General features: G+C 38.7%; 1 protein-coding gene across 1 annotated transcript; it reads left to right on the forward strand.

The window, feature by feature from the left end:
• The first annotated feature begins 3,728 nt into the window (after positions 1 to 3,728).
• LOC149707814 (uncharacterized) lies at positions 3,729 to 4,346 on the forward strand. Its single transcript, XM_089863809.1, has one exon. The coding sequence runs from the start codon at positions 3,729 to 3,731 to the stop codon at positions 4,344 to 4,346; it is 618 nt and encodes a 205-aa protein (XP_089719935.1).
• The last annotated feature ends 14,678 nt before the right edge of the window (positions 4,347 to 19,024 follow it).

The raw sequence follows: 19,024 nt of genomic DNA on the forward strand, positions 1-19,024 counted from the left end.
AGCTGGTTAGTTCGTCTTAAGTGTTACTCCTCATTTTTGGATATTTCCTTGTTTTAGGGGCGAATGTTTGGAAGGCCATATCTCCGTAACAAAATGTTGTACACCCCATGTTCTTTGGTACTTTCCGCTCAGTTTGGTCCCATAAACACGCCCCTTAATTTGTGATGGACTTTTCAGAAACACCCTGTATACTTGCTTTTGCATTTAAAGTTTACATCGATTTCCCTGAATGTTTAAATAGAGGAGCGGGATTGAATGCGTAAAATCCTTATTGTCAACGGGTGACAGAAATTTTAAAGGGAGATTTTAACACCTTCTATTATATTAAGGCAATCCTATAATCGTTTCTTTCGCTTTAGATGTATCGAGAAAACGTAAAACACAATTCACAATCATTAACCTCACTTGACAATTAAGCCCCGTTTTCATGAGGGCGAGATTCGAAGCGATTTCCGAGAGCGAGAGCGAGTTTCCAAACAGCGATATCGCTTCAAGATTTTAGCTAGACTTAGTTGTACTTTTTCGTTTTTATGAAGAGCGATTTTTTATAAGAATGTGATTTCACGTCCGATTTTTAAACATATTAAGCCGACATGAAATGGCGGTTCTACATAAATTCAAGGATCTGCTTCTGAGAAAGAAGTTTTAGCTTTTGCAAATTTTATTCAGTTTAAACAGAAATTAACAGTTTAAACAAAAAAAAGATGGTGGGCTCACCCAGTGAGGGGAACCAGAAAATCCGAGCGACATTATGAAACGTTGGTTAGTAGTATCTAAAGCTTCAACACAGATGAAAATTTGACATTAGCGCCATTCCCAGGTTTATATTTGATTAATTATACTGTTCCAAGGTTCGATAAAAGGATTGAAATATTCATTATTCGTAGGCATTTTCTTCCGACAGATTTAAGATTGTAATAAAAAAATAAAGAAATATGTAAATGGTTTCTGAAAACTTAAGCCTAATGTTAATAACCGTCTCTATCCTGCACGCGCTCAAAGATAAAAAAGTCCTTTCCCGCAGTTTTTAAAATTAGGCCTAATGTTGGAAAATAATTTAACAAAAAGCGCGTGACAATTTTTATTCAGTTTTATTGGCTGATTAACTTTATCTAAGTTTTGACATAAGGAATGTTATAAAAATCGCTGAAGCGAGTGCGAAGACGTTTGCGATATCGCTAAAATAGATCTCGCAGGTTCTTTCTCACTATTGTCTCAAAGCTCTCGCAAACATGAAAACAGGCAAGAATAATTCTCGCGCGATTTTTTCAGGTTTTTTCTCCCAAATCGCTCTCATGAAAACAGGGCTTTAAGGTCAATGCTTTAACTTATTACTACAATCCCTATCCATGTATAAAAAACCGAAAAATATCAGCTCACAACAATTCTCTTCAATTCACTATCCCTTCAATGACGAACCAAAATATTTTACACTACTACTACTACGAGAATGACAACAGGGCGGGTTAAACTTAGAGCCTTATCGTTGATGTCATGAGTTAATAATATGTTAGCTCCCTATAAGTTACTCAGGCTCCATAGGCGTAATGTATCCAGCGATTTCTTCTCATTTCGCCCGCGCGAGAAAAAAATCCGAATGTTGCGCTCTCTCTTCTCGAAAAAAAAAATCCCGCTCGACCTCGAGTCGTCGGCTGCATTTTCACCAAGGGAGTGTTTTAGTCGTGAATTTTTATGTTTTCACAATTTAACATTAAATTATGGTGTTTGTGTCAGTACTAACAGTACTAAGACAAAAAATGCAGGAACTCAATGCAATTTGCCTATATTGATAAAGAAGAATGCTAAAGATAAGAGTTGTTATTGTGATTTGAAACCAGAAAATTTTACAACTGAGCTAAATCCAATCCACTGATCTCTTGACCGTTTTCTTAACCGAGGCTACTGAGCGAAATATTCGGCTGCTTAAATAGCTCCGATATCATTGGCTAGCTTCCACTACACGCGCTTCCGGGGAAAAACCGGAAAGAAGAGTAAATAATATTTTCGTTCACGTAGCGGCCGCAGAGCGTCGCATATAATTGGGAAGCCGGCGGCGCGGGAGAAAACGCAGGATTATGAAAATGAATGGCCTGAGTAACTTATAGAGAGCTAACATATTATTAACTCATGTTGATGTACATCATACTATGTGGCTAATATTAAAAATATTTCAAAACTTCCAAAAATTTTATATAGGGTACTCTTTCTTATTATTAACTCTTTATACAGAGCTTCGCGAGAACGTCATTTCCGATACAAATATTATAACGTTCAGAATATTTTGGAGAGTTTTCTTCTCTTCCTCTACAAGAATTTTGCGTATTTTGGTTAGACATGGGTTTTAACCGTTTTCTTTCTATACAGGGTGTTACAAAAAGATGTGTCACAAATTCAGGAGCGCATTCTACGGGTCAAAGCAAGACTAAGTCACCAAAGAACTATAGTCCAAAACTGAACACCCGCGGAGATACGGGCCATCAAAGTATCACGTAAAATGCGATGAATTTTCCCTTCAAGTGAAGCGACGAATATGGCTTGACCATATTGTTTTCAATTAATTGGTCATAATTGAAAAAGATTCGATATTTAAGAAACGATCGATTTTGGCGGCAGAGCTAAAAGCATTTTAGACCAAAAAATGAAACATTTAATTTGGTAAAGTGTTTTAATTTGGCCTAAAGTTACAACGGCGTTTTCAGGTCGCTGTAGTTGCTGAGTGGCTTGGTTTTTCATTCATTAAAACGATGGCCCATTCAACTTCTTTGTCAAGCCAACGAGTAAAGCGCTTTTACGTGTAACAAGAGCGCCTAGTTATTGGAAAGATGTCGTGACAACGGCATGAACCTAGTAAAACCGGCGTTTTTAACCAGACCGTGGTATTATTACCCAATCTCGCATGTCTGTTATCGAACCCCTGTGGAAGTTACGTTTTCCATCGAACATTCGTGGATATCTGTGTCGTGGGACATTCTTCTAAGACAGATTCACTATCGGCCACGTTTGCAATAAATGACGCATACGGCGACAAACAACCAATGCTATTTCTCACGTGATTGTAATACTGTATGACGCGTAATCCTTCGAAAAGTAGTCGCTTAAATACATTGCTGCTAGTAATGATTGATAACTACACCTGCTAGATCAAATGTCAACTAGTACATTACAATGTTTTTTAAAGGGTCTTAAAGTAGACCAATTAAAAAACATCGGTTTTGCTATAAGAAGGGACTGTGCTAGTTTCAATCACTTCAGAAAAACTTACAGTCCTAAAAGTTATGGAAAATTATTCAAACGAGGAGCTAGACGATATGCACCTTATGTATGGACGAGCATTCGGGAATGCTCTGGAAGTCACGCACCTTTACCAAGAGATGTCTCCTCAACGACGATTGCCGTGTCGTCAAACTTTCGAGGCGGTAGATCGACGTTTGCGAGAGACAGGGCAACTACGGCGAAGGGATTGAGCTGGAACACCGCAGGATGTACCCGAAAACTTTGGAAACCAAGTCCTGCAAATCTAACAAAATCATCCCGGAACCAGTACCCGCAAGGTGGCATATCAACTTGATGTAAATCATGTAAAGGTTTGGAGAATCCTAAACAATCACGGATTTCACCCGTACCACTACCAGAAGGTTCAGGCTTTAAATCCAGATGACTATCCAAGGAGGCTACAGTTTTCAAACCGGTTTATCCACCAATGTGTTGCGAACCCCCAATTTCCAGGCATGGTCTTAGTGACTGACGAGGCCACGTTTGACCAGAACGGAATCATCAACTCTCACAACATGCATCAATGGAGCCAAGAGAACCCGCACGCCATCGTGGTAGCAAGTCATCAAGCCAAATTTAGTTTAAATATTTGGTGCGGTACTGTTGGTAATCTTTTAATCGGACCGCACTTCCGCCGACAAAGACTTAACGGTCAACATTATCTCCAATTTCTAACTGAAACGCTACCGGAACTCTTAGAAGATGTGCCCTTGGCTCAGTGGCGCGACATTTGGTTTATGCACGAAGGCGCTCCCGCTCATTTCAGGCGCGACGTTCGGGCACATTTAGACGCCATCTATCCTGGAAGGTGGATCGGTCGTGGAGGACCTGTTGCTTGGCCAGCTCGTTCGCCCGACCTCAACCCTTTGAATTTCTTTCTTTGGGGTCATTTGAAGGACATGGTTTACCAAACAGAAGTTCCAAACATCGAAGAGTTACGTCGACGGATCATTGAGGCATGCGAAACCATCAAAAATACACCAGGAATCTTTGAACGAGTTCGTGGGTCTTCCGTTAAGAGTGCCGAAGCTTGCGTAAGAGCTCAAGGGCAACATTTTGAACATATTTTGTAAAATTTAATTAATAAAATGCTATTTCGATGCTCATTGCACCCTTTAAAAAACATTGTAATGTACTAGTTGACATTTGAACTAGCAGGTGTAGTTATCAATCATTACTAGCAGCAATGTACTTAAGCGACTACTTTTCGAAGGATTACGCGTCATACAGTATTACAATCACGTGAGATATAGCATTGGTCATTTGTCGCCGTATGCGTCACTTATTGCATACGTGGCCGATAGTGAATCTGTCTAAAGGCCTTTTCAAACGATACAACTTTTGACTCAACTAGATGAGTCAAAAAGTTGAGTCAGCAAAAATTGGTCAGAGACAACTCATGTTGACTCATCTAAGTGAGTCAAAAAGTTGTATCGTCTGAATAGACCTTTAGAAGAATGTCCCACGACACAGATATCCACAAATGTTCGATGGCAAACGTTACTTCCACAGGGGTTCGATAACAGACATGCGAGATTGGATAATATTACCACGGTATGGTTAAAAACGCCGGTTTTACTAGGTTCATGCCGTTGTCACGACATCTTTCCAATAACTAGGCGCTCTTGCTTACACGTAAAAGCGCTTTACTCGTTGGCTTGACAAAGAAGTTGAATAGGCCATCGTTTTAAGAATGAAAAACCAAGCCACTCAGCAACTACAGCGATCTGGAAACGCCGTTGTAACTTTAGGCCAAATTAAAACACTTTACCAAATTAAATGTTTCATTTTTTGGTCTAAGATGCTTTAAGCTCTGCCCCCAGAATCGATCGTTTCTTAAATATCGAATCTTTTACAATTATCACCAATTAATTGAAAACAATATGGTCAAGCCATATTCGTCGCTTCACTTGAAGGGAAAATTCATCGCATTTTACGTGATACTTTGATGGCCCGTATCTCCGCGGGTGTTCAGTTTTGGACCATAGTTCTTTGTTGACTTAGTCTTGTTTTGACCCGTAGAATGCGCCCCTGAATTTGTGACAAATCTTTTTGTAACACCCTGTATGTATTAGTAGTTTTAGCTACGCCCAAAATAGTTCATTGCCATTTTTTTGCGTTATAATTTTTTATGCTGAACTATAGGAATTACTGTTTGTGCTTATTTCATTGGATACCTCTGCTAGGTTTCTTTCTGAGTATTCAAAGTTTAGCTTAGCGTGAGTGACTTTATAGCTACGTTTGCTTTTAACAAAAACAAATAATTTAGGGTGGAAGTACTAGATACTTCTCTAAGAAGTAGATGTTATTCAAGGATATTGTGTAAGTGATTTATAGGCGCTAGAGAAATTAAATAAATAGTCGGAAGAACTCGAATTGAAATAGTTTCTAAAAAACTCTCTGCCTCTGGTCAGACAAATGGATTGCGAACGCGTGTTTTGGTCTGGTGGCAAGTGACTTGACTTTCTTTAAAGGGGAATTCTGCTCGGTTGGCACCCCTTTAGTGAAACTTTCCTGTGTAGCTCCAAACGCCGAGAAAATGTGCTGCCGCCTAGGCGAAAAAGCTTGCAACTCAGTTTATTTCTAACGAATTTTCTCCTCCCCCCCTTTCCCCCATCCGTTACCGCACCAACGACGAAGCCACGCTTCCTTTAGGTTCGCCAACCCCCCCCCCTCCCTCATGGAAGATGCCCGCGCCACGTCACCGTTGATGGTAGGGATAGCTTAACAATGTTAAACGGGGGGACGAAAAACGCCAGACTGGGTTTTCTTTTTGCCCCTATATAGAGTAGTGGCACTCCATGTTAATTTCTCATAGAGCGTAACGTAGCCAAAGGCAGGGAGGTGCCATTACTCTATAGTCTTACTGCCATGATTATCCTGGGGACTGCGGTACCAAGAAGGGGTTCGGAGTTTTAAGAGGGCAAAGGTTTAAACTGAAACCCCCTAACATTGCAATACTATTAAGTTTTTTCTCTGTAAGAAAGAGGTACCTCCCCCCCCCTTTTCATCAAATAAGGGCAGGGTAGCTTCGACCACCTGAATAGTTTGACAACCAATCACCTATAGTTGATTCCTTTATTCCCTTTTCCCAATGCCATACACACGCCTTTCAATCCATTTTCTCACTCTCTATGTGCTAAAGGCTAGTAGCTTTGAATAGAAAGGTCTTTTATAAAGATTCACTATTATTTTCGATTCGATATTTTTAACTTAAAATGAAACTATGGAGACAAATATCTATACTCCTGTTTATCCGCACTTGAGAAACCACTTGCCATTATATATTGGCTAATGCTCCTCAACTTTTACAATACTGTCAAGTGAGGTCGAACAAGAGTATACAATGAGCATTTTTATTTATTTCTTGGAAAAACTGAAAAAGTACATTGGTTTGAACGTTCTTCAAACGAAAGGGACGTGATCCTTCTTTATACCCTGTGAACACCTGACGTGAAATGATTTGGTTATCCCGATCTAATTCCTTATATCGTGTGATAATTGCGAAGTGTTTCGAACATACTTCTTTCTGAAATGAAATGACTCGTTAATCGCTTTACAATTACCTTTGCCATGTGTAATTGGCGAGTTGTTCTGGGTACAAGTGGCGATTAAATAATGTTATAATCACTGCAGTAATCATAATAGTGAGTAGCCCCTCGACGAGACTGAATTCTATCTCCATTTCTTCGGTGACCACATTCCAATGCACCTAAACATTTCTTTTATCTCCTTTTAAAATAATGAACAAATGAACTTGTATTCAAGGTAGAAATGTCAGAACCGGCCGATATTATGGGTGTGTTTGGGAAGCACTAGCCACCCGGAATTTCACTTTAAAGCAGAGTTGATACTAAGAAAGGTGTAGGAAAACCTCAATTACCCTCCGGAAATTAACACCATCCGCCAAGACTGAGAAATGGTATACATTCATGGATCTGGAGGGAATTCTTAGAACCCAAACCAAAATAAAACCACATTTCTGGTTTACAGACCCCCTTTACCTACAAACTATAGAAAATTTCGGAATATAAATACTGAGTAACCAACCCACAAGGGAGAGGCGGCCATTGGGGTATTCTCCCTCGCGCCAAGAAGAGACGCCAGAATGAGCCCGAGTTCACTGCTCGCGGGAGGCTAGCCAACTCGCACTGAATCTAGCGGGGTTTCTTGGCGCCAAGGAGGATACCGCAATGGTACCGTATTTAATTTCCGGAATGGTCTATACGGTAGGTAGCAAGGCGGATTTATAAGAGAGGAGGTTCAGAGTCATACAAAATGCACGTAGTCCGCAGCTCATAAAATTACACTGTGGCGTTCCCCAGTTACCATGATTACCACGACCCCCTCACGGCAAGAGAGCGTACGTTCTCGCCCATGCGTTCAAGCCCCCTTTTTCTAGCCTCATCAGCTTGTTTATAATTTTGAATATTCCTCGTTTGCAAGAACGATCACGTGACGTGCGCCTTTACCAACGGCTTACGCGCCGATGCATGTTTTTATTTCCACATTTCCAAAACGAGTCTTCTCTCTTATTCATCCTCCTTGCTTTTAGCCAGCCGGCACAAAAATTTTCCAACACCATCACACCCTTACCCCACTCAAAGTAACGAAGCAAGTACCACTCCATACTAACCCTTAATGCCAATAAGGATGAATACATACAGACTCGCGTTCCCCAGTTACCATGATTACCACGACCCCCTCACGGCAAGAGAGCGTACGTTCTCGCCCATGCGTTCAAGCCCCCTTTTTCTAGCCTCATCAGCTTGTTTATAATTTTGAATATTCCTCGTTTGCAAGAACGATCACGTGACGTGCGCCTTTACCAACGGCTTACGCGCCGATGCATGTTTTTATTTCCACATTTCCAAAACGAGTCTTCTCTCTTATTCATCCTCCTTGCTTTTAGCCAGCCGGCACAAAAATTTTCCAACACCATCACACCCTTACCCCACTCAAAGTAACGAAGCAAGTACCACTCCATACTAACCCTTAATGCCAATAAGGATGAATACATACAGACTCGCGTTCCCCAGTTACCATGATTACCACGACCCCCTCACGGCAAGAGAGCGTACGTTCTCGCCCATGCGTTCAAGCCCCCTTTTTCTAGCCTCATCAGCTTGTTTATAATTTTGAATATTCCTCGTTTGCAAGAACGATCACGTGACGTGCGCCTTTACCAACGGCTTACGCGCCGATGCATGTTTTTATTTCCACATTTCCAAAACGAGTCTTCTCTCTTATTCATCCTCCTTGCTTTTAGCGAGCCGGCACAAAAATTTTCCAACACCATCACACCCTTACCCCACTCAAAGTAACGAAGCAAGTACCACTCCATACTAACCCTTAATGCCAATAAGGATGAATACATACAGACTGTTAAAAAGTCTTTGCGCGTTGCGTTTTTCGCACATATTTTACTACATTTCAAAAACTATTAGAGCTAGCGCTCTGGAATAAAGTGCGTTATAAAAGTTTTGCATTCCTCTTTCATATTTTACCCGTTCCACAGTTGTCCTTTGCATACTTATACCGGAAACCGGAAATGTCAAAATTATCAACTTTGAAAATATTGGATTCTCGAGGATATAAATGCGATTTTCGGATTCCTTGGGGTCGGTTCATATTTGAAAAGTTTTCACCAAATTCAATTCGGATGAATAGGTCACGAGTAATCAGCCTTTATTCAAAATCTGGCAACTTCGATTTAAATGGCGATAATTCATAATCGAGTATCGAATCTTTGTCGTAATAATGCTTGTTAGATGTTATGGCACCTTATGCGTATATATATGATTGGTCTTGTGGCGCAATACTTTGAAACAAATCAGACGTTCATTAAAGGGATGGCGAAGTGGAAAATAAAGTAATTTTTTATTGATTTTTCCATAAGACAGTGAAACAACCAAGAAATAACACCGAACGATTTTTAAACTACGATTAGTTTGAAATTTCATGAATAATTTTAAATAAGGACCTCCGACCAATCGCGTAGCGCCCTGCCTTTTTATCAACAATTCAGCCCGATTCATTGCAGCGTAGTGAAAATCTCATTCATGATGGGATATGCGCTTCACGAGATCCCTTCAAATAGACATATTCGACTATTCCACAAAAGAAACAACTTCAGAGGAGATGGCTTCTATGCTAGGAACGTTCGCTACGCGATTGAGCTTCGCTCAACGGAGCCTGGGGTTGTCCATAGCCCCCGCGTGAGGCCATTGAAAGATTTTTATTTAAGAAGCAGAAATAGGGAGCAGAGTAATCTGGGCGCGCGTCATAGTTTAAAGTGTTAGAGTCACCAAAAATCGCTATTTTTAAAACTAAAAGGTTTTAATCCCATCTGAAAGATCAAATCTTTCTGATTCAGAATACCTATTTATATAATGCATTATAATTTTCCAAATATTATTAAAACCCCGGCTTTCGGAACCTACTCGCAGAATTTTTACCTCTCCGAGTGACGAATGTCACGGAGGGGTTCTAATTTCGACGTGTCTGTGTGTCTGTCTGTCCGTTGTTACACCCACGTGACCGCGTTCGCAGTTTGCAAATCGGAGCAAACGTGTATTCAATTTCCAGACCGCATTTACAGTCCCGAAAATTGTATTCGACTTACACGCTATTACTCCATTGCCTGTTTAACAGCCCTGTTCATTTGTCCACCCCACATGGACACTAGTCTGAACTTACTGGCTTCTAAACACCACCACCTTCTCGTCTTTGTCCATTCCACATGGACACCAGTCTGTACTTACTGGCTTCTTAACACCACCATCTTCTATTCTTTGTCCATCCCACATAGACACCAGTCTGCACACCTGGTTTCTAACACCACCATCTTCTGGTCTTTGTTTTTGTCCATCCCTCATGGACACCAGAATGTACACCTGGTTTCTAACACCACCATCATCCTTAAGGTTAAGACATACGCGGCGATCGGCTAGGGTTACGAGAAACGTCTAGCCTTCGAATGGAGGGGTCTTCCTCCAAGGTTCACGCAATTGCGATGTTCTTATCTACAGCTGCGATTCGAATCCTTTATATATTACCTATTTGAGTAAAGCGAAACAACAGTCGTATCCTTCAATTCAAACGTCAATATTAGTCAAGTCTCTCAAGGTTGTTTAATTATTCTTTTTTAAAACGATGTAACGCTCAATAAGGCGAACAACTAACGAAGAAAATATTAAATATTAATTATATTTATTTAAATATTAAAGATAATCTTGTTTCTCAACTCAAAATTAATAAGGAAAGAGTTAAAAAGCAGTCTATTTTTTTGTCTGTGTGTGTCTGTCCGTTATCACACTAGTGCGCCGAGTTAGCAGTTCGCTTTGTTTTGATGTGTTAAGAAATCCTACAGAACCTTAATATTCACTTTTTCCATAATATAAAGTGAATATGTGGAAATCTTTTTCGTAATTACGATGCATTTAGTACTTTTGTAGCTTTAAAGCTCTGTTTCATTTTGATATTCCAGGGATGTTTTTTAATATTATTATTTGAAATGGATGCTTATATATTACTTAAGCTATACTACATCTGTATATAGAATAATCCTTTCTAAAGTGATTACAAGAAGAACGCTACTTTATTGGTCAAATGAACTTTTATTTGTCAATAGGCTTAGTGAACCAAAAAGTAAACGCTTGGGTTTGGTTTTTACCTCTCCGTGTGACGTAGTCCAGGAGAGGTTCTGTAACGGCCGTGTCTGTCTGTGTGTCTGTGTGTCTGTCTGTCTGTCCGTTGTTACACCCACGTGACCGCGTTCGCAGTTTGCGTATCGGAGCAAACGTGTTCGCCATTTCCGAACTGCTTTCACAGTCACGGAAATGGCTCCTCTACTTGAGTTCTCACACCACCAATCTTCTGGTCTTTGTCCATACCACACGGACACTAGTCTGTTCTTACTGGCTGCTAATCACCACCATCTTCTGGTCTTCGTCCATTCCACGTGGACACCAGTCTGTACATACTGGCTTCTAATCACCACCATCTTCTGTTCTTTGTCAATCCCACATTGACACCCGTCTGCACTTACACTGCCTTCTAACACCACCATCCACTGGTCTTCCGTCTATTCCACATAGACACCAATCTGTATCATTGGCTTCTACTCCATTATCATCGTTTGGTTTTAGGATATACGCGGCGATCAGCTAGGGTTACGAGAAACGTCTAGCCTCCCTAAGGTAGGATCGCTACCAAAGGTTTTCGCATTTGCGGTTTTTCCTTACTATTATAATGGAAACGAATCGTATATATACCCCAAAATTTGAAGAAAGCGGGAAGAGGGGTACCCTTCACTTTAAACGTCAATATTAGCAAAGTTTGAGAAGATAATAAGTATAACTTTATTTTAAACGATTTAACTATTATTAATGTTAATTATTGAAGATTAAAATAATTAAAAATAATTATATTTATTTAAATATTAAAGATAAACCTCTCGTGCAAAGAGAGAGATTATCATTGCCTCCTATATCTACCAAGGCCCGTGCATGCGATATATTTCCTTCATTGCCTCCTATATCTATCAAGGCCCGTGCATTGTGATATATTTCATTCATTGCATAAACATAAGCGAGATTGTTTTGGGAAAAAATACTGCTTCCACTAATGCGTTTATACTCCTTGTTACTGTTGTATAGAGTAATCATGATAAAAGCTTAAAAAATTACGAGAGGACAGACCTTTTTTATCCTCATTCAAAAATATTTTTTGGTGCTAAGACTGCTTTAAAAAATCCAAACGGTTAGGCATTGGTAAAAAAGACAAATGATATTTTTCAAATCTTATGAGATAACGCCCACCTAGTTGAAAATTGCCGTTTTTTATCCGCGGGAGCCATTCCTTATGAGAATTTCGATGCTAGTAGGTTGTCAATTAAACTACCGGTATATTATTGTTGTTGGAAATTGGATATTAAGTCAAATTAAGTGGTTGTAAAGAGCCAGCAGGTTTTTGCCACATCTTTTTGTGAGTATTTGATTTTTATATGTAAAATGGAGGAAGATAATGTTGAGAGTAAGGATGAAATGCGGAAGCGCAAAGCGCGGGAAAGGATGAGGGCAAAAGGTCGACGTTTTCATTGGATACTTAAGGTTATATAATCTTCTCGACACGGAGAGGTAATATTTTGGTTTTCCCGACTTGTCGTTTCTGTAATGCAGAGACATTAACGGTTCAGAGTGAGCCGAAAGTTAAATACACTTTTAAATAGTTAGGCTTAGACTTTGAAATCATGGTGGAAATCTGGGCCGCGTTCATCAGAGCTCAGCGCTGTTAGCAGTGTCCGACAGAACGGGATTTTTTTTGAATTGTGACATCACGGTGCTCAGCACTGAGCCAGCGCGGTCGTCAAAGAAAATAGTCGGGTTTTTGGATAACGTGACGTAAAACGCGTAGTTCTCAGCTTAGCGAAAAAAACATGGAGGAGTTAATACAAATAGCTCTTGCTGATTCTGATGGTACTATAGCTATTTAATTGGCGTGAAACCAGTTGATCACGCGAGAATTTTAAGAGACATGTTTGTTTCTAATTTTAATTATAAAAGTGTTTGTTATCTATCTCTATAAATATGTTATCATACAATTTTTGTTAAGCCTTGGTACCTTGCACGCTTTATTGCGCTAGCGTCACTTTTAAAACACCGATGACCGGAGAAAAGCTTTGACGACAGAGCTCACCGGTAAACGTTTTCCAAAATCCGCTGTCTTTTTTGGTAAGCTCTGCTGAATGCAGCCCAGTCCAGTGAAAGGTCTGATCGTAATCGGATTATAGCTTCGTGTTTTCATGCTTTTTATGGTGCGCATTTACTTCCAGTGTGTTAGCCACAAATTAGCTTTGGTGTTATGTAACGTCAACAGTCATGTTGACAAACTAAGAAAATCGTTGAGGTGAAACGAGAGGATAGTGTTTGCATGGCAACCCTGTTGTGAATTTGGCTTGAGGAGTAGAAAATTGGGCCTTTACAAACACGTAAAGGTAATATCCCTCCAAAGTTTTATCTCTTCATTTCCCGTTTTTCCCCCATCGGATGATTTTAATGTGTACAAGTATATCCTTATTGGATGTAAAATGTCGTCTGATTTACAGTATATTTGCTATGCTTAGTATACTGCTTTAATATTTCATAAATTTTAACTTCAGTATTTGTTCATAAAAAAAAGAAACATTTCCATATCTGGGTAAATAAGTTTGTAAGTAGTCCTCTTGACTCGGAGAGGTAATATTTTGGTTTTCCCAACTTGTTTCAAACTATTTTGACAGTTGAATACTCCATATACCCCTGGTGACGTCACGATTCGAGCGCGCGTGAGCACGCGGCACGCGCGACTCCGAAATTCCTATTTTTTTGTTGATAGGTGGCGCTTTCAAAGTGATCGAATTTGACGCGCGCGCGATATTTAAAAACTAGGCTTAGCTCTCGTAATGAAATCTGTCTTGCGCTGGTCAACCTCTTATGATGTCACCAGGGGTATATTTATAATTCCGTTTAAATGAGGTATGTGAAATATCAATTTTCTTTTTCATATTACAAAATGAATAAATTTCTATTAGACTTTTTACCTTGAATCTACTGTTATTATAACCCAATTGATGTTTTAAAACGAAAATTAGCCACTTTTCAAAAAACGTGGCACTAACACTTTAAAGTTGAAATTTATTTATAAAATTTGGACGAAAATTGTTAAATAACAAGACTTCCTTTGAGTTTCAAGTTAAAGAATGTTCGTGTGCTTTATTGAACTATTTTTTACAAAAAAGACAGTCACTTTCAGTTTCAATTGTTGCTTGATACTTTATTGGACATCCCCTAGCCGTTAATGGAAGGATGAAGAGGAAAATAAAGTGATTTTTTGATCGATTTTTCTTATTATAAGACCATTATATGCACTGTGAAACATTCAGGAAAAACAGTCTCCGAATGATTTTAAAATTCAAATTAGGTTCAGATTTTAAAGATAATTTGAAATAAGCACCACTGACTAATAGCTTAACGCCCTGCCTTCCTGTTAACAAAATTTCCGTTGCACGCTCTATATCTCGAACCACGATAGTCACATCGCGAGCAACTTTTATTAAATCTCGCGATAAATTTCATTCGGCATGGAGCGTGCACGAGAATTTTGTCAATAGGAAGGCAGTGCGTTACGTGATGGGTCGGAGGTCATTATTTCAAATTATCCATAAAATCTGAACCTAATTGGAATTTCAAAATCATTCGGAGATATTTCCTGTATGTTTCACTATGCAGAATGGTCTTATAATTAGTAGAAGAATAGATAAAAAATTATTTGATTTTTATTTCACACTCCCATTAAACACATTCTCAATCGTATTCTAAAAGACAGACATAAACTCAAATGAAATTAGGAGGTAAAGCATTGTAATATTAAAAAATAGAGATCCGCCCTGTTCGCTGGTATTTTTTTCTCCGTATGAGTAACCAGCCCACGACGTGACCGGTATTAATATTAATAACCTGATAATTATTCTTGTCTAACTTAAAACATTGTTTTAGTGTTTGGTTTCAGGCTCAGCAGGACAATTGCCCAGCCCATACGTCCCGACTCGTTGCAAGATTTCTGGAGAAAGAAGGAATTGAAGCTTTGGATTGACCCGCTCTCTCGCCCGACTTGAACCCGATTTAGCGTTTATGTCTGTCATTTAATAAAAGATTAAAAATGTGTTTAAGGGCTAAGGGAGATTAAGTAAAATACAATTGAAACTGAAAGTGGCAGTCTTGTTTTTAATAAATTGTTATGCAAAATGGTCTTATAATTAGAAGAAAAATCGATAAAAAATCACTTTATATTCCTCTTCATCCTCCCTTTAAGGGCCAGGGTATGTCCAATAAAATATCAAGCAACAATTCAAGCTGAAAGTGCCTGTCTTGTTAGTATAAAATAGTTCAATAAAGCACACGAGCATTCTTCAATTTGAAACTTGAAGGAAGTCTTGTTATTTGAAAATTTTCCTCCAAATTTAATAAATATTTTTCAACTTTTAACTAGTTATCAATAATGATATTAATAGTTATCCAAAATTTCTTTAAAAAGGCTAGTTTTCTTTCCTACACAATAAAAATCTTAAAACACAAAATGGCCTAATATCCCAAAACCTTCCAAAGTTAGTATTTTTCCCATAGAAAATAAGCGAAAGGAGTAGCAGACCAGCAGCGCAGAGAGGCCAACTCATCTCATCTATTCGGCTAGCTAATTGGACCAAGTCATCTTGCGACTTATTGCCACTTATCTAACGCCTTTACAATGCATAGAGGGGTGGTGGCTAGCCCCTATGCCACAGCTAACCGACAGCGCCCTATACTAACTATTACCGTTAACTTCAAGTGTTTACCGTTCGGGTTCGTTTTAGCTGTTCGCTGTTATTTTCAGTTGTGATCATTGTTACCGGCATTCATTTTTTTTTTCATTTATTTGTTAGACTTTTCCATCGGTAGCTTTGAACGTTAGTTGTGAAATATGCCTTTGCCCATGCTTTGGTTGCGATCGGCTTTATTATTAAGCCTCAACAGAGATAGATTTAATTTTAGAAAAAGGATTGGAGAACGGTTAGTGTTTAATTCAGTCCGACTCATTGCCCAGTATAGAGCCCTCCCTCTAACGCGTAGTGAAAAGTATAAATTTTGTGATTGCTCACTTAAACTACGTTTTGCTGACGTTGCTGACGGGATCGGCGAAAAATACGTTATTCCTTTTTACCTTAGTTGCTTTGACACGCTTCTTCTTTCATACCCTTCCTTTCCGTGGAATTTGACGCGCGCCCAGATTACTCTATTCTCTATTCCCATTTCTAAAATTAAATCTATCCCTGGCCTCACATTTGCAGTAAACGCGGGAGGCTATAGCCCAACCTCGGGCTCCGTTTAGAGAAGCTCAATCGCGTAGCGAACATTCCTAGCATAGAAGCCATCTCCTCTGAAGTTGTTTCTTATATGGAATAGTCGAATATGTCTATTTGAAGGGATCTCGTGAAGCGCATATGCCATCATGAATGAGATTTTCACTGGGCTGCAATGAGTCGGGCGGAAGACCCAAACGTAATTAATGTGAGTTCTAAATATTATGATATCATGGCCCAAATAACAATATTTTCAAACCGCTTGTCTCCTTCAAAAGACGCGGGTTTTCTCTTAAAGGCAGGGGGAAGTGGAAATTAAAGTGGTTTTTTATTGATTCTTCTACTAATCATGAGACCTGTATGCATAATGAAAAATTCAGGAAATACCTCCCATTGCTTTTAATATTCAAATTAGGCTAAGATTTTAAGAATAGTTTCAAAAAAAGGAACTCCGACCAATCGCGTAACGCCGTGCCTTTTTGTTAACAAAATTATCGTGGCACGCTCCATGTCTCGCGCCACAATTGTCACATCGCGCAAATTTTTTCAAATCTCGCGATAAATTTATTCAACACGGAGCGTGCCAAAAGAAAATTGTAGATAAAAAGGCTGGGCGCTACGCGATTGGTCGGAGGTCCTTATTTAAAATTATTCATGAAATTTCAAACTAATCGTAGTTTAAAAATCGTTCGGTGTTATTTCTTGGTTGTTTCACTGTCTTATGGAAAAATCACTAAAAAATTACTTTATTTTCCACTTCACCATCCATTTAATGAACGTCTGATTTGTTTCAAAGTATTGCGCCAAATGACCAATCATATATATACGCATAAGGTGCCATAACATCTAACAAGCATTATTACGACAAAGATTCGATACTCGATTATGAATTATCGCCATTTAAATCGAAGTTGCCAGATTTTGAATAAAGGCTGATTACTCGTGACCTATTCATCCGAATTGAATTTGGTGAAAACTTTTCAAATATGAATCGACCCCAAGGAATCCGAAAATCGCATTTATATCGTCGAGAATCCAATATTTTCAAAGTTGATAATTTTGACATTTCCGGTTTCCGGTATAAGTATGCAAAGGACAACTGTGGAACGGGTAAAATATGAAAGAGGAATGCAAAACTTTTATAACGCACTTTATTCTAGAGCGCTAGCTCTAATAGTTTTTGAAATATAGTAAAATATGTGCGAAAAACGCAACGCGCAAAGACTTCTTTAACAGTCTGTACAGGTAAAAGTCTGAAGTTTTGCTTTCCGCGAGGACTGTCAATCCTAGCAATAGTTTCCAAATTTCAAGTTCCTACTCTTTATACTTTTCGAAATATCGAAGGTGAAATCTACCTTATTTTGTCACTCACTCACCGATCATCAAAATTCTAAGGTACTTCTAGGGTAGATAGAAACTTAAAATTCAGGATTTTGTTTTCATTTATTTTATAAAGCACAGAAAAACTAAAACATCCCGACATTTTTATAAAATTGTTCTTTAGTTCTTTATTTTAAAACTAGATGGCGCTGTCGTCTTTTCAACAGAAATAGTGTGTGTTCTTGTTGAAAGGACGTAAAGGTCGTAACTGATGCTACATTCTTATATTAGGATATAGCGTACTATCTTTTTTGTATATTCTCTAGGGGTCGAAAGGGGTAATTCAGCGTAAATATGGACAAGCGTTAGCAATTATATTGGCAAACGAAGTACAACGAGAGGGTCTTGTTTTAATACAACTACCGAAGTATAACGAGAGGGTCTACAAAAAGAAGTGAGATCCCATGAAAAACATTAACATGTTCAAAAATGGGAGAAGCCTCGCCTCGTGTCCTTTCCGCCGTAAAACGTTCAGAGATCCCATGTAGAGCCAAGTCTGCCTTTTTGTTCTTATTCAATCGCCAATTGAACAATTATGTTATAAATTAAGTCCTTTTCCTAATTAATAACCAATATTCCTTGACTCTATCATTATTATACATCTTTGTTCGTATCAAAAATATCGTGACTTGGCAATCGCATGTAACTACCTTATAAATGTGTACATAGGGGTGTGCATGACTCATCTTATAAACTTGTACTTATACACTTGACCATAAACGATTTAGTGAACATCCCTTCGATTATTTTAAAATCGGCGACGATTTAGTGAATATCCCCTCGACTCCCTTTTAATATTACTTACATGCGATTGCCAAGTCACGATATTTTTGATACGAACAAAGATGTTTAATAATGCTAGAGTCAAAGAATATTGGTTATTAATTAGGAAATGGACTTAATTTATAACATAATTGTTCAATCGGCGATTGAATAAGAACAAAAAGGCAGACTTGGCTCTACATGGGATCTCAGAACGTTTTACGGCGGAAAGGACACGAGGCGAGGCTTGGGCCATTTTTGTACACGTTAATGTTTTTCATAGGCAAAGTTTAAAAGTACCTAAATGAAAAGAAAAGATGATGTATTGTGATAACTAAATGAAAAGATGTTGTATTGTGATAACTAAATGAAAAGATTTTGTATTGTGATGACTAAATGGAAAGAAACGATGTTGTATTGGGGTCAAAGGTTATCAGAGATAAAACTAACAAACAAGAACATGTGACTTCTGACCTCATACATCACGCCGACTAGACTACGCGATAAGATACGGCAGTCGCTATCATGACACTGGCTTGTAAAGTTAGCTAAATAAATTAAACTATTTTTATCTAGAAAATATTTAATCAATGACGCAACAGAACCTACGCCCTCATAGGAGGATCAGAGCTTAAACCTGAGCCTTAGACCACTCGGCCATCCTGACACGCTTTTAAACGCTTTCCTTGAAAGTGAAGCTATACACACTGAGAAATTAATGTCAAAGAAACA

This window comes from Phalangium opilio, unplaced genomic scaffold (genome assembly GCF_054372755.1).
Source record: "Phalangium opilio isolate 3A_F unplaced genomic scaffold, DU_Popi_V2 ptg000013l_1, whole genome shotgun sequence".
In the NCBI taxonomy this organism is placed as follows: Eukaryota; Metazoa; Arthropoda; class Arachnida; order Opiliones; family Phalangiidae; genus Phalangium; species Phalangium opilio.

Coding starts and splice junctions, on each gene's coding strand:
- LOC149707814 (XM_089863809.1), top strand. CDS start 3,729: ATGGTCTTAGTGACTGACGAGGCCACGTTTGACCAGAACGGAATCATC.